This window comes from Anthonomus grandis, chromosome 17 (assembly GCF_022605725.1).
Source record: "Anthonomus grandis grandis chromosome 17, icAntGran1.3, whole genome shotgun sequence".
Classification (NCBI taxonomy): domain Eukaryota; kingdom Metazoa; phylum Arthropoda; class Insecta; order Coleoptera; family Curculionidae; genus Anthonomus; species Anthonomus grandis.
Window position 1 is genome coordinate 7,020,243 of NC_065562.1, and position 17,137 is coordinate 7,037,379.

The 17,137-nt window shown below is 30.6% G+C and overlaps 1 protein-coding gene across 1 annotated transcript in view; it reads left to right on the forward strand.

The window, feature by feature from the left end:
* LOC126746628 (chromodomain-helicase-DNA-binding protein Mi-2 homolog) overlaps positions 1 to 16,850 on the forward strand; it is a 175,347-nt gene extending 158,497 nt beyond the window's left edge. Inside the window, exons 31-33 of the mRNA XM_050454957.1 lie at positions 6,625 to 6,822; positions 16,406 to 16,543; positions 16,654 to 16,850. Coding sequence (XP_050310914.1) covers positions 6,625 to 6,822; positions 16,406 to 16,536 — 329 coding nt within the window. The 3' untranslated portion in view covers positions 16,537 to 16,543; positions 16,654 to 16,850. The remainder of the gene's footprint in view (positions 1 to 6,624; positions 6,823 to 16,405; positions 16,544 to 16,653) is intronic.
* The last annotated feature ends 287 nt before the right edge of the window (positions 16,851 to 17,137 follow it).

Genomic DNA, 17,137 nt, shown 5'->3' on the forward strand with positions numbered 1-17,137 from the left:
ATTTATAATGTTAAATGAAGATAAATGCTTAGCTACTTGTTCTGTTGATTTTAATAATACATGGGTTCCTTTGCGAAAAAGAGAGGTAGAACAGGGCATTCTCAAAATTAATTAAGTATTTAAAATATTTGATATTCGTATATTTTCTATCATTAAATTACATTAAGATCACAAGTATTATATAACAGATATAACTACCGAAACGTTGGTTCAAATTAGGTATTTTTGAAAAAGTAGGCCTTCTCGTTATTTTTATCGTTTTAAATTTTAATATTCATAACAAAGTTAGGTAGGATATTGAAAAGAAGAAACGAGCTCAGATATTAATAGATTAAACCTCAAGTAAATTATTGTCTTTAAAACTTATTGAACTTAAATTAAAAAAAATCGAACGGTATTATTATAGATTTCAGTTCATATTTCTTTTAAATACGTGAATAAGTCTATTTTCTTCTTTTCAATTTTTGAGCGTATGAGGTTGTATGTTCTGAATTGATTTTTGCTATAAGTGACGTAAAACCCAATAAAATAAGTAACTTATTATGAATTCGTCACAACAATACAGATTTTACTTAAATCAACGGTATGGGCCTAATTGTTTAGAGATTTTTAGACATTTAGAAAAAATGTATATAACATTTTTATATAAATGCAAAATTAACAATTTAATACCTAAAATGTTTAAGATTACACACATCATACAAAAATAATAAAACACATAAAATCTTAGAAAGAGCAAGTAAAACGTTATTAAGAGAAATAATTCAATTTCATAGATATAATAAAATTAATTTAAATAATTAAATACAAAAATTAAAAAATAACTTACTTAAATTAGTTAATCAAAATGATTTCAATCATATATGCTTCTGTATAAATAAGAGTTATTTAAATAATTTTCCAAAACAAAAACAAATTCACATAAATAAAATAAATCTGTTTTATCATGAAAATATAAATCAAGAACTTAAATAATAATGCTTTTACTCAAATACATTATGTAATAATAACAATAATTTTGTAAAACGGATAATATTTTCTGACGAAGCAGCGTTTACTCTAAACAGCCACGTGAACAGACAGAATTGTCGATACTGGGCGACCGAAAACCCTCATTGGTTGACAGAATGGCATACACCCCACCCTCAAAAAGTCAATGTAAGGTGCGGTTATAGTAGAAGGAAGAGTCTTAGGACCTTACTTCTTTGATGTCACTCACTGGTGAGAGGTATTTAGACTTTCTTCAAAATGATCTTATCATTGCTCTGATAACTTTGTATTCGGATTTGGAAGCACCCGAGATACAACGTGATCTTTTTTTTCGACTTTTATCCGCTACTTTACTTCCGTAAAGGATGAACTGTATATTATTCGAATCGGCTAAACCGTTTTGAAGTTATCATGCAAGCCAATTTGAAAAACCTGGTTTTGAAGAAAAACAATTTAAAGTTTTGACAGCAAAAAAATTAACTTACTTCTGTAAACTTACTTATTAGCATTTAACTTACTTATTCTGCTATTTTTGGTTTATATAGCAGTCCTTCGGTTTTTTCGTAGAGCTTTTTCTTTCATTTTTGTAATCCTTGCATTGATTCGGGCTTCTCGTGATTGTGCAGCATCGTTGCCAAATTTATTTTGGTGAATCTACTAAAATTTTTGCCTGAATCATCTGACATCTACTTTAAGAATAAATATAATATTATATATTTTTTATGCAATTCATAATAATATATAATATTTATAAACATATGTATATTTGCTTACATAAAAAAAATGAAAATATGGAATGGAGTTTGGGCATTAACCAAACAGCACAGATACGTACTAAAGACGTATTTTGTACGTACTATGGACGTATATAGGACGTCCACTTTCTGCAGGATTTTACGTCATGTATTATTGTACATAATATGACGTACATATCTAGGATGTTTACACGAATCTTTTTTTTGTCTGGTAAAATGTATTTGGGAAAAAATAACTCATTTATAAAAACTGAATATATATTAATCATAAAAATATATATAAAAATATAAAACAAAGCATGTATATGTCTAAAAAACCAAACAAAAAATAAAAGTTGAAGAAAATACAAAAAAAATCATTTGTTCTTTGCAACTATTGTGAAATACAGTCTTCAATTTTCTTTGTGCTTCCAATCCCTGTTTGAAGTGCTGCACCCTAAAATTATATTTTAAAATAAGCTATCAGTTAAATAATTCATTAGTATTAAAATGAATAACTATGCTCTCATGAATTGGGCTAAATCGTAGTAAATCCTCCCTATCACTAAGTGAACAGTAAAACTAAATTCAAATGTAATAAGAAAATGTTATTATAATCCGAATTTTGATAAATCCTAAATTCACAGGTGTAAACTTTTAGTACAAAGGGACAACCCACGCCATGACTCCAAAAATTTTTTCCTGCCATATAGTTTTGCGTATTACCAAAAATTTTATGTTTTTTTTTATTCTTGTATAACAGCTAAAACATTTTATAAGTATTTATATATACATGTATGTACGTCCGCGAGACGTAAGTAATATACGTACGAAATACGTATCCAAAAGTACGTACCTACTAAATACGTTATTTTTATAACAATGGACGTATGGACATAAATATGACATAAAAATTACGTACCTAGGAGGTATGATGCTGTTTGGGTAATAGGAATTAACTAATTTTGTTCCTATACTTAAGCTTATTATTATTTATAAACTTATTGCATATAATTTTTAAAACTAGGAAAGCAAAAAAAGAAATATTTAAAATTATAGTAATGTTTTCTTAAATTTCCGTACTTTCATAATTTATGTTTTATACAATGTGTTATCGTCCATTAATTTAATCATTGGATTGAAAATTTGTACAAGACCAAACGTCCCTCAAGGCCTCTTGTATGCAGAAACGTTTTTATTTAACAACTTGTTTCGTCGGTTTTAATTACATATATTAAATTCTGAAAATATTCTTTCACATTTTACATTTAAAACTAGCAAAGAAAGCATGTGTTTTGCGAATTTGCAAATATTTTCGTATTTTAGTTTACAGTTATTCAAGCAACTCATTTCGTGCCAAAATTTTTCCACGTTAAGAGAATTCATATTAATGCCATCACTAGAAAGCAAGTTAAAAACATTTAAATCTATCTGCATTTCTCTGTATTCATTATCAATGTGTTGAATAACTTGTTCTCGTACTATATTCGGAAAGTTTACAAGAAGATTTGTGAGGCTAGAAAACTCTTGGTATAGAACTACCTGTGTATCTAAAAATTGGAGTTCTTTAAACAATTCCATATTTAAAGGCGATCTAGGTTTTAATTGATTACTCAAAAATATAAATTAATAAAAAAAGTACATCTCATTGAGAGATAAATAGTACATTGAGGCATTTTGACCCAAATCAAAAAGATAACATAACTACTTTTCATGGACCAAAAAGCCTTGAAAAATAGTATTAAATTTATTAACTATAGGTAAAACAAAGTCAAGAAAATAGAAATTAAATGAATTATATAAACACTTACAAGACACTTGTTGTTTTTTGTCTATCAATATATGTTGGAAAAATAATTTTAAAGGTCACCCATTGCTTTAAAATTCTATTTATCCAGTTGTGAAAAGATGCCTTGTATCATAGTGCCTTAAAATTTTATGTTTTTCTGTAGCAGTAAATTCTTGAAATTCAACAAATTCTCTTTCGCGTTTACGACTTTGAGAAAAGTCATTACAGAATGGCAAACACATTTAACAAATGTGCAGTAGGGATTTACTTTACCAATTGTAGCAACAATGACATTGTTATCACCAAACATAACATTTGTGGAATCAATAGCAAACTAATAATTGACTCTGTATATTACGCCCTTTTCTTGCTTACGCACTGTTAAGTACATCAAAAAGATCTTGAGCAGACTCTTCTTGTATATCTACTGCACACAAAATTCTGGTCTTTGAAAAAAATGTAATAGCGATGGCAAGAACTTTCTTTGTACTTACATCAGTATTCTCACCAATGATCACTCAAAATGTTAAAAACTTCCGTTAGATCTTCCGTTCCTCTTCGAATTTTCCGCCTAAAACATTATAGGCTATTGAGATGATTTTGTACTCTTACAAGAAAATTTTCTGCTATTTCTGAGTCAGGAAACGCATCCTTGATGAAATCGCTTAGATGATCCATTACAGAAAATGAAATATTGTTTTCCACAAGCACAGACACTATTTTAATTTCTGCTTTTTTATATTATCTGAAACTGTGTTTTTTGTTGTTATCATTTTTATATTATTATCATTTCATGTTATCAATCTAAAAAGGAGATAAAACAATGTTCTACTATTTTAGTTAGAAAATTATAGAAATAAACAAACCTTAGAGCTTTCAGTAAATCCCATAATATTCTTTTTATATTTGACAAAAGAATTATGATTATTTAAAAAAGATATTCTGGATAGGATTTTATCATTGTAGGCTTTGCAATAGGCACTATTATCCATCCGGTGCTTTACAAAGGCAAGTGAAAAGTAATGGATTTTGTTCATATTCTACCCGATATAACTTTACATAAGCTCGCGATATAATTTTAACGTTACAACAGGTTAACAGGTAAACAATAGCTGTCGAACATTTACGATAATTCTTAAAACACCGCGAAATCCACCATTTAAAACAGTCGTTTCAATGAAAGTGGCTATTTGAACAATTTTATGTCTAGCATGAACATGTTTCGGCGCAAGTCGCCATATCAGAAAATTGAAACTCTCGTTCGCGTTTCACTTGAATTAATTCAAAAAAATTCATATCTTCCGTAATTTTTCGAATTCCAGCCTCATCTTTTGTTTTGTTTTGTTGTTTGTTTGAATGTTTTGACGACCTGCAAAAGTTGCTTTTTACATAACATAATTATGTAACATGACACAATTCTTAGGGTGTACCACTAACCTACCAACATACCCCCGTGTGTAGGGACAGTGAGGTAAATAAGTTGCTCAAAATACAAGGATATTTGGTACTTTAGTTTTCTGGTGGTCTGGAACCTACTTAATATCACTCGATTGCCCTCTTTTTACTTCTAGGATAGCATGAATATATAGCAGAATAGATAGTATTGCATCTGATGACCTGAAACAAAATGCCAATTACCTCATCCTCCAGAACCAATAAATGTCTGACATTACACATTCGAAATTTAAAAGAAATTAAATCAAATTCAAAAAAAAACAAGGAAAGGATTAAATTTAAAGTGATATCCGTGGTACTCACCTTGCCTGTGGATGACCCCTTCTTATTTTATAAAAGAAGCTCTGGAAGGAACCCACTTGTAGATTCACCGGAACTCAAAAAATGACGTTTTAAATAAATAAAAACACATTTAATATGGAAAAAACGAAGGATTGACCGGAACCCCACCTAAGCGTGACGCTTCCAGACAATCAAATGACTATCTTTTTCATAAATGACACTGTAATTATTAAAACAAAAAGAAATATTGATATTGAAAAATCATAAAATAATTAAATAAGTCCGGCGAATCTACATTGTTGTGAAAACAAAGCTTGTTAAAAATATAGTAATTCTTAAATAATTAATTCGTAAATTTTATTTGCCAATATCAAGAATTACAAAACAGTTGTACTTTTGATGTAAGTGAAGTTAGCAAATAGGAATGCATCTCCATTATAAGAACCGTTTCTCCAAAGTCCCTCTGCAAAGAGAGAGGCACTTTTAAGTGATACATCCTCAAGAAAAAGAAACAAAAAAGGAAACAAAAAAAACCTTATGTAAGAATATTTTTTTGGATACATTTGATTATGAAAGCTTTAAAAAATATATTTATTTATATCTTATGTACAGGGGCTAGGGGTAGGCAGCGACTGAATCAGGAAAGCTTGCTGATAAAGTCACCATAATAAGGTCACAGGCAATGAGCACCACTGACTTGAAATATAAATGTATAGTGAAATGTTCGGACAGACATTCCGGAGCATGAGCAACCCGCACTCTGCCAAGTTAAAGACAGAAAAGCTGAAATTAGTTTCTTCAAAATTACAAATAATATTGTTAACGAAAATTATAAAATATCAGTGAATGCCATAAGATTCCAAGAAAGTTCCTGTAAACACAGGATAGCAAAATATCTACAAAAGTACGTTCCCGTAAGGTCATACAATTCAGGTGATACATAATACAAAATTAATATAATGATTCATCAAATCTTAAGTAAATAACAAAATACATAGTTATCTCAACAATAGTTTCGCCATTTTATGAGTAAAATGGAATATTGAGATTGTTATATATTAAGTTATTCTAACGTAATATTGACATATTACATAAAATGTGTTTAGATATTCACGTAGAATCTAGAAATGTAATAATATAAATAGTGCCTCAATTAAATTGGCATTTACTTCTGGTATAACCGGAAGTAACTATGAATTATTTTAGTTGTATGCCCCCCAAGGACCAGTGTCATCGACCCTACCACGTCCCCAAATTTTTTATATTTTCCTTTTTTTTAGTTTCCTTAATTAATGCAGTTTCTTTCTTTAAATCTAGGATTATTTCTTTGTGTTATTAGCAATAAACGTACTAAAAATAGTGTAATTATTACAGGAAACAAGCCGGCAAATGCAGTTCTTCACAAAGTTTTGAACCAACTTGAGGAGCTTTTGAGCGACATGAAATCGGACGTGTCTCGGTTACCCGCCACTTTAGCTCGAATACCGCCTGTAGCACAACGACTTCAAATGTCTGAGAGGAGCATCTTGTCTAGGCTCGCAGCTACATCTTCCTCTAGCAATCAGTCAACAGGTAAGAATTTTATCTTTAATATTTTAATAATTAATTTTTTTAGTTTTTCTGTTGTTTTCTTTGTTGGAAACAAGTGTTTGTAAACAACACAAAACATTAATTATAAAGGGTGTCTTGGTACAATATCTCAACAATGAATAATGTGAGCTTTAGTAATATAAATAGCTAAAAGAAATTGCTGGAAGTCTTTTTTTAAGTATCTAACTCTTTTTTTAAGTACTTACTTTTTTAAACATACTCATAAAAATTACATGTCGATAATTTCACTATAACTCTAGATGTTTTTATTTTATTACTTTTTGCTGTAATTAAATTTAGTTTTTGACATTTTATTAGGAAAAAAGGATTATTAATAAAAATATTAATAATTTTGGTTTAGGTCAACCAAATATGACAAAATTGATATTTTTTAAGAAAGGAAAGTTAAAAGGAACTAATTCCTAGTTAATATTGATTTTTCTAGTTCTCGCGAGAGGAGATATTTGAATTAACTTCTCTTCAAATTTTCTGTGAAAATTTAAATGGAATGATATAATTGTTATTATATGATTATCAAAAGTAGAATGAATCTGCGACAAAAATGTAGAAGAACTGATGCATTAGTTTGATTTTATAATAGCTTTGATATTTATTAGTTAGTCATTGATATCTTCATTAGTTTCGGAGTTAATAGAGAAAAGAATAGTTATTAGATAATGGAAAAAGCAATTGTTTTCAAAGATCCGCGATCAAACAAGCCATGAAAAATAGAATGTGTTTACTGCTTTTACAAGAAGTCTTTTACCTGGCATATATTGAAAGTCTTTTTCTTCAAAAACTAATACATAAAAAAACTAATAAAGTATTTTTATTAAAAAACTTTTCTTATATCGTTAATACTTTTCGAGATATTTGTCATTAAAGCGATGTTTTTTTCATAAGAATAAATTTACAAAACAGTTTTACCAGTAGGCCAAACTTTTTATTTTTACTCTCGGCACGTGTTTCGCTTACGATGTTAACATCTTCGGGAGAAGATTAAAACTGAACTAAAACCGACATATTTTGGACGTTGCTTTTTTCGTGGCTGACTTGACCCTTTTGCGGGCTTGACACTATCATGGTGACTGCTCGGCCATCAAGCATGTGGCATGTGGACGGGACAAATCACAAAATAGGATATGCGAAAAAAAATTGTGCCAATTTGTTAGGTAATATTTCTTCACCAAAATTAGCAAATATATTCTATATTAATTAGACAATATTTTAAAAAATATAAATGCAAGCAACATGTTTTTATAGTAGAGATAATAGCAATAAACGACGGTTGTGGACGGGACCGGAAAATTCCGTATCATTTATGTTACATAAAAAATCAACCAAAATTTCTGAAATGGTTGTTTTAAGAAAAAAGATATCGTTTTTAATTTTCAACAAATTACTAGTAAATCACATTAAATGATTAAGAAAGAATTTTTCTTTAAGAATTCGTAAGTAAAAAATTATATTTATTGGTTGTGGACGGGACGGTTGTGGACCGGACAAAAAAACCTTAATAACTAGAATATTTTTTTTAAATTTATTTTAGTATAAACAACAATATACTATGTAATACAACTAAATTAAAGGGAATGATAACGACGAATTAGTTCAACAATAAATAATTAATGATTATAATGTTTTGTTACAGATATCTTTCTTATATTGTTTTGATGGGTCTGACCAATTTCCAGTATTTTTTCGGACACAGGCCTAAAAAAGTGGCATGATTGGAGCCCTGCAATGGGCAGGACACTTTCCCATCGAGCGGTTAACATGTTTTTGTTATCCTGAATCTTTTGGCTTGAAACGTAGATAAGATTTATATTGGTTTTACCATTAAGTGCATTAAAAAAGTCTTTGGAATTATTAATTAAGTAGTTTTCTACTTTTCACCATTTTCCAGGCTACTCTTTTAAGCTTCCCTCCTACTCCGTCTACAGCCCCCTTCCCGCGTGAGAAGTGGCAAACAAATTCCAAAAGCCAGATATAACGAAATCTTCATGAAAATCACATAAATTCAATAGAGTACACTTATTTTTAAACATCATCAGAAAATATCGATACAGTTCTCAAAGTACTATAGGTATTTCTTAACCAATGAACTATTTCTTTTAGAAATGCTCAGACTGCAAACTTATCATGTGATAACTCATCACTGATGATAGCAAACGAATGATGGGTATTTTTAGTCCAGGCTACTGCCGTAAATATTGTGACCTGTCGGTGGCTCCAGTGCGCACTTTGTATCTCGTCCTGACTTATACATGAGTAATTTTCTGCGAAGTTTACTTGCAGGACAACTTTTTCTTCATTTATATTATTTTTTTCTTTCTCAAAATTGCGTTCTTGTGTAGTTTTTACAAAGCAATGAACTTTAAATTTCTCCATAGATTCTTGCAGTTGATCCAAAGCAGCTTTTAAAGTACCAGATACTTCTAATACTTGGGGTTTATGAAGATTGACTTGCCACCTTTTCCATTTTATTTCGGTCTCCATATCGGTATTTAAAGGCACCAAAGCAAATTCAATATCGGTATCACAGTTTGGGCATAAATTATTCATACAGTCGAAATTATTTGTATCGCAACATATGGCTGAAAGTAATTCCTTGGAAGATTTTGGAAATTCATGTACATTTTTGCAAATAGCCTCAACCAAAAAGTTAAAGTTCGCATGGTACTTGCAAACGCAAACGTCGTGAGGCATTTGGGAACTTAGCAAGACATGTTTGGGTCGATATTCGTAAAATTTTGTTAGTTTAACATCTAATTCGGGATTTTCATGTATAAACAACTGATAAGCTTCCTTTACAGTAACAGTCATGTGCCGCTTTTGTTTTTTTCTTTGATTCCTGATTCATTTTTTAAAGCGATAAGGTCTCTTTTCCCTGGCGCCTGTCTACTTATCATATCCCTGGTGTAAAACCGTTCGACACTTTCCTTAAGTTGGCTTTCTAATTTGTTCCAAGGTGTTACTTTTTCTGCACAGACTAAACTTGTTTCTTTTGGAAATTCGGCATAAAAAAATTTCTTTAAAACCTCCTTTTTTTGCTCGGCACACTTCGGTAATACAGACTTAATTTTCTTTACCACCTTTTCCATCTATTGTGGCGTTTTAAATGAGATGATATTATCTGATGATTGGATTTTCTCAACTTGCAACTCTTCCCTTTTTCTCTGACGATACAACCGTTTTCTTAATGTTTCCTGTCTTTTCTTTGCATTTATCATATCTTTCGTAAAAAAACCTTCCTGAATCAATCTCTTCTGCTTCTTTCTGCTGTCTCTTTTTCTTTTAGCATCCTTCTCTTTAAAACGCATGTGCTTCTTAACATTCTCTTTGAGCTTTCTTCTAAAATCTATAGATTTTTCTTTATTTGTCTTAGGTGCCATATTTTCTGTAAAAAAATATGGACTCATAAGTTGGGAGAAGATTGACCGAGAAAAATTATTTTAAAATTAAATAATAACAATAAATTTCATTTAAAAAAAAATGTTTTTTTTTTGGCTTCGTGGAGTATCAGTCCTCAGCGAATCGGTTGCAATATACATATAGATCACCAAAAATAAAAAAAAAACTTTAATAACTTAAAATAAGTACTTTGCAGCCCGTTTTGCATTAAGAATTAAATATTTTCGATATATATATTAATAGGATCTTATTTTTATATATTTTTTAATGTATGGGTTGCGGACAGGACAATTTATTTATAAAATTTTCTTGCAAAATAGTAACATGATACAAAAAAAATCTTTTACTATAATATTGCCCTAAATGCAAGTCAAGAAAAAATAAAATTGAAAGTTCAAACTTTTTATTATTTAGTGGGATATGCCTACTTTTCTAAGAATTTGGTTGTGGACGGGACAAAAAACCCTTATTATTACACTAAATGAAAAAATATATCTACTTGCTTTGATTACGAAATTAATATTCACCACAAAAAACTTGAAACCACTGAAATTTACTCTGCCATGACAGCGTCTCAATGTATCACTTATTTTAATCCATGGCCGACTATACAAAGTTAACTATTTTTTCCTAAAACAGCCTGGTAATACAAATCTGAAAGTAATGAGTGTCCCATTTTTTTCGGATGTTATTTTTTATATATTTTTATAAGTTTCTATGACAATTAAATAACATTCAATAAATATATGGTTTAAAAATATACTTTAATGCATTTTCGTATTTTATAAAAAAAATCCAAATCGCTTGAAATGGCCGTGCTTTTAGTTTCTAGGTAAGATTCTTTCTATGTTTCCTCTGAAAAGCTTCTATCTTTAGTTATAATGATCCCAGGTATACAAACTTGTTCACCACATTCTCTACTATAGTTCTCTAGTTTGTTCAGTATTTATATCAGTTTTCATCATCTGCTGCAATAATGAAGGTGTCATCCGCATAGATTAACTTTTCTTCCTCCCATTGATATCTCTCTCACCTTCCCATCCAATCGTCAACGGCTTTTCTCATAATTCGCTATATATATGTTGTAAAGGAGGGGCAATAGCATGCATCCCGGTATGGCACCGGCCTCTGTCTTAAAAGCTTTGTATGTCCTGTTCTGATCTTGGCGTTATTGTGTTGGTAGGGTCTCTTGATAAAAATATCTTAATAATACCGGGTGGTGCGTCGCCGAGCAAAACATAGGAAATCCCATGTAAATTTTAAGGGGGTCAATTATTGGCTTCCCTGTACATTTTACAGAAAAAATGTAAGATAACTTTTTGAAGAGACTAATCTGACAAACCCTCATGCAAAGTTTCAAAAAATTTTAATAAGCGAATCTTGAATTATTTAATTAAATGTAATTGCAAAATTACCAAATTTTCGGTTCAGGTAAAACCAGGGAAAAGGTAAATACAGGGTTTTCCTATGTTCCGCTCGGCCACGCACCACCCGGTATATGCTTGGGGACACCCATTTCACTTCTGTGTAGAGTCACTTCTGTGTAGAGTGATGACTCTACACAGAAGTGACCAGTTCACAGAGTTGAATGTTTTTGTATAGTTCACTAAGCAGAAATATAATTCTTGTGTATAAGTTGTGCTCCCTCGCTTTTTCAATGATATGTCGGACATTGAGTAGCTGCTCTCGTGTACCTTTACCTGGTATGAACGCTCTCTGTTCATCTGATATTTGTGGAAGTAGAAATATTTTCAAATGTTCATTAATGAGTAATGAGAGTGGAGTAATACTTTGCTGGCATGTAGAGAGTTACTGTTCAGAGAGTTACAGTATATAGTTCTATAGTATACCCTAACTTTGAGTATTTGAGTTGTGATGAACTTTGCCCCAGTTGCTTTCCTGTTTTTGAGTGTTCACAGATTCCCTTTTTTTGTGGTGTTGCTTGTTATTGGGATGTTGTCTGGTTGACTGGTTATATAAATCTTAAGCAGTGTTGACTGCTTCCGCTGTAATAATGGGAACTACTATAATCTTTCCATTTTCGTCCATAATTTGTGTTTGGGGTTTAAATTCTAGAGATCGTACTTTATCATAAAGATCACAAGACTTTTCTTGCTGGACATGGTGTTATAGTTCCGTGTATATATTTTTAAATGGCTATTTGTCCCGTCCACATTCCTGTGTGATTCGCTTGTTAAGATGTTTAATTTCTTTTGTTTTTTTTTCTTCTTGCATGTTTGACTTGTTAATTTGTCTTCTTGTTTATTAATTTCATTGTGTCATTGGATATCCAGTGAGTTTTCTTAATTGGTATGTTTTCAGATTTGAAAGATTTTACTGCAACTTTTATTCAGTTCTTCGTGGATATCCATAAAGTCCAAAGAAACAAAAACTAAATTATAATAACTGATTACTGGACTAATTTAAAACTCAAATCAAACTGCTCAAAAAGACTATCGTAATCGTTTGATTTAAATTATATTTAAATATATAATTAAAATGTAATTTTATCAAATAAATATAGCAAGATATACTTAGCGAGTTAATGGTATGTAATTACTTGTTATATAACTCCTCATGTTATTGTTTGGTCTATTAATTATATTGTGTCATTAGATATCCAGTGATTTTTGTTAATTGGTATGTTATCGAATGTGCAAGATTTTACTTAATTTCCTCTAGTTTTTTGTGAATACAGTTTAACGAAAAAAATCTAAATTTTGATAACTGACTACTTGACTAATTTCCCGTTAAAGGAAACTCCTCAAAAAGACCATCGTAATCATTTGCTTTATCAAATAACTATAGCTAGCGAATTAATAGTTCAAGTGCTATGTAACCTTTGGGTAATACATGGCACGAGTATGCTCGTTGCGTGCATTAAGAAAATGTTGTTTTTCTTCAAGTGGATATTCACTTGCACAAAAAATATAAGCAATTTGTTATTTAACAGGAAAAAATTTAATTATGCAATGGTTTAATTAAAAAACAAATTAGATATCTTTAGAACATAAAACATAACTGTTAATTCGTAATTTTTAACACATAAAAAAAAAGATTTGAGAAAAAGAAAAAGTTGAGATCGGGTTCTATCATTAAGTTTAAAAATGTGAAATTAATTTTTGAAATCATAATGGAAACAACCACTTATTATAAGTTTTTTTTTAGTTATTGCTGAGTTTATACCTCAGATACCATTATTTTATCATATAAGTCATAATAATATTTCGTTAATCCATGCATTTTGGAACTGTATTAAAAAAGTTTTCTATGCATTAGGATAACAGGCACACCATTGATGATAAAAGAGTTCGCAGAATGGATTATTGTTGGAGAAAACATATATCATATTGAAATTACGAGACAGTTTTACCACTAACCAAAACTCTTTATTTTTACTCTTGACACGTGTTTGGCTAACGATGTAATGTAACTTTGTAGTACAACTCTCAATAACTGTTTTCCATCTATTAAATTTACCTTCGAACAAGAAACAAATAACCAACTTCCATTCTTAGATACTCTTGTCATCAAAAATAATAATAAGTTAGAATTTGATATTTATAGAAAAGAAACAAATACTTTTAGATACATAAGTAGTGACTCTAACCATTGTTTTCAACATAAAATGGCTAGCATGCATTTGTTGGTACATCGTTTGGTCTCATTTCCTCTAAGTAATAGCACATTAAATAAAGAAAAAACAACAATTAAAACAATTGCTAGGGTTAATGGTTATGACGATAAGATTATTGATAAGCTAATTAGAAGACAGGTTTAAAGTTAATTTTAAAAACTACCACATTTCAAAAAAGATGAAAATAAGCAAACTTTTGTTGCAATACCATACGATCCTATCTTGAAGAGAGGGTTTGATAGGAATTTCAAATACTTAGGTCTAAGAATGGTCTATTAAAGTTCGGCCAAGTTACGAAATCTTGTAATAAAATCTTATAATGTAAAGTCTGGTATCTATGAGATTAATTGCAACGATTGTGATAAAAAGTACATAGGAGAAACCAGAAGATCAATTAATGTCAGATTTAAAGAACATCTAGCTCATGTGAAATATGGTTGGAGTTGAAAAGTGTGGCTGAACATGTTTTAAATACTGGTCACTTTGTAGGGTTAGACAACTTAAAATTACTTAAACCAGTTAATAACAATAGAAAATTAGATGCATAAATCCCTTATAGTCAATTATATAGTTTAGTTAGTGTTTAAGATTTGTTTGGCCATGCTTCATTGCCTTTTTTGTATACAGTGTGGTGACTTTAACTGGAATAAGTTGAGTTAAAACTAATCAAATTTTATCTCGCAAAATTCCTGAGACCCGTCGATTCTTGTTTATTTTTTTTTCACATTTCAAGATAGTTTTTGTATTTTTTCACCCACAGGGAAGGTCCAAATTAACGTGGGCTTAATAGGGCTATTAAAATGGCGTGTTTTTTTATTTTATTGGTATCGAGACATTTCCTGACATTGTTGTAGTGTCACTGTTAAAGTGAATTTCAACCAGTTGTTAAATAAGTTAACTTATATTGAAGAAATGCCTTATTTATCCGAATCCCACAAGATTGAAATATTAATGATGATTGGTTATGGGGACAGAAGTCGTACTCAGCTAGGTTGTCCACTTATTCAGGCAGAAATATCCAGATTTGCCACCTATTAACCAAGGTACGGTTAGTAAAATCGAAAGCAGATTTCGAGAAGTTGGGCACGTGAGGGATGTTTTAAGAGAAAGGTCTTCTAAAATCAATGAAAACACCCAATTAAATGTATTGTTAGCGATGGAAGAAAATCCGGTAACTGCAGCCTGAAGAGTAGCTCGCGAAAACTCTATTCATCATAAATCTGTGCTAAAAATTTTAAAAAGTGCAAACAAACGACCTTATAAAATGCAACCCGTTCAAGAGTTATTGGAAGACGATCCAGATCGCAGAGTTCAGTTCTGTGAATTAATGATGAACGCCATTGACGAAAATCGCATATCTTCGGAGTGGATCCTTTTTTCTGATGAGGGTACATTCACCCTAAATGGCCATGTTAATAAGCAGAACTGTCGCTACTGGTCTGACGAGAACCCACACTGGGTAAGGGAAACTAATACACAATATCCCCAGAAATGTTTGGGCTGGCATAATTGGCAGGCAAGTTATAGGGCCCATATTCTTCAACGGTACTTTAACTGGGGAAAGATATCTAGAATTTCTTGAGTATGAACTGGTTTCAGTCTTACGTGCCTTATATCCGAGTCAGTTCGATCCAGATTTGTATGATAAAAGAATCTGGATGCAACAAGATGGTGCTCCCCCACATTATGCCCGTAATGTACGCCAGTATTTAGATGACAATTTTCCAAACAGATGGATTGGTAGAAGGGGTGCAATCGAGTGGCCGGCCGTTCTCCCGATCTCACCCCACTTGATTTTTTTTTTGTGGGGACATTTGAAAAGTCAAATTTATATGAGCAAACCGGGAAACCTAGACGAACTCAAAGTGTTAGAAAATGTCAGAAACGAATTATAGTATCGTCTTGGGCTTTGCCAACAAGTAAATGGTGCTCATTTTGAGCATCTTATACATTAAACGCAACTTTTAATAATTTAATGTTTTTTTTTTCGTATTTCTCCTTTAGATAACCACAAAAGTAAATAGGGCAATTTAATCAAGAAAAAGGGCTCTTTTCAATGAGAGTTTAAAAAAAGTGGCTTTCCGTTTGAAAAAAAAAGTTGGGGTTAATTTGGAGCCCCCCCTGTAGGTGAAAAAATACAAAAACTATCTTGAAATGTGAAAAAAAAATAAACAAAAATCGACGGGTCTCAGGAAATTTGCGAGATAAATTTTGATTAGTTTTAACTGAATTTATTCCACTTAAAGTCACCACACTGTATAAGCAGATTTGTAAGTAGTTTAAGTTTAGTTTTAATCTTCTCCCGAAGATGCTAACATCGTTAGCGAAACACGTGTCGAGAGTAAATATAAAGAGTTTTGGTTAGTGGTAAAACTGTCTCGTAATTTGAGCATCACACCAAAGGTTCCAATAGTCCTATATAGATAGATATCATATTGATAAAAAGTCTTAATTTAAATCTTATTTTAAATTTTGTTTTCTAATAAGTTTTTAACTTATATCTTTTTTTTACAGCTCAAGTAATGAGTCAATTCCCAACTGGCTTCAATACTACCGGAAGCATAGCAGGTTTTGCAGCCGCCAGTTTTTCGAATTTCAGACCCCAATACTCTGTCCCAGGACAGCCTCCAAGTGGGTTTTCATAAAATTCGAGTAAGTTAGATTTCTTTTTCGTTTTATTTTTACGTGTTTTAATAATTAAAATCATCATATATTAAGTTTAATATCTTAAAACATTATTTATATCATTTGTCTTTTTTTAGGACCTTAATGATGTTGAGTAAATGGTATTTCATTGTGTACACTGTATTTTTTGCTCAGACAAGCCTCCGAAGTCGCGGCGATTTTGATGTTAGCGAATTATACAGCTCTAGGCATATTTTTAAGTTAAAATTTTTGTATTTGTAGTTTCTGAGACCTTATTTATTAATTTTAACATAATAAAATAACTGGTAAGATACGTATTTGTTAATTATATTATGTCCCTTTTTCCTTCTATCTATCATTCCCACACATATAATAATATAAATTTATTATATTTCATCATAGTAGTACAAATAAAATTTAATAAGAAAAGGAACAGTTATACAGGGTGTTTCAGTAAAAATGACGGCTATATTTCGGGAACTCTCTATCTGACATCATTGGATTTTTTTGACATCATAAAATATGGCCAAAAGAAAATGCTGGAAATTGTTTTTAAGTTCGAAATTTTTCCCAATAGGTCAATAATTCAATTCTAATTTT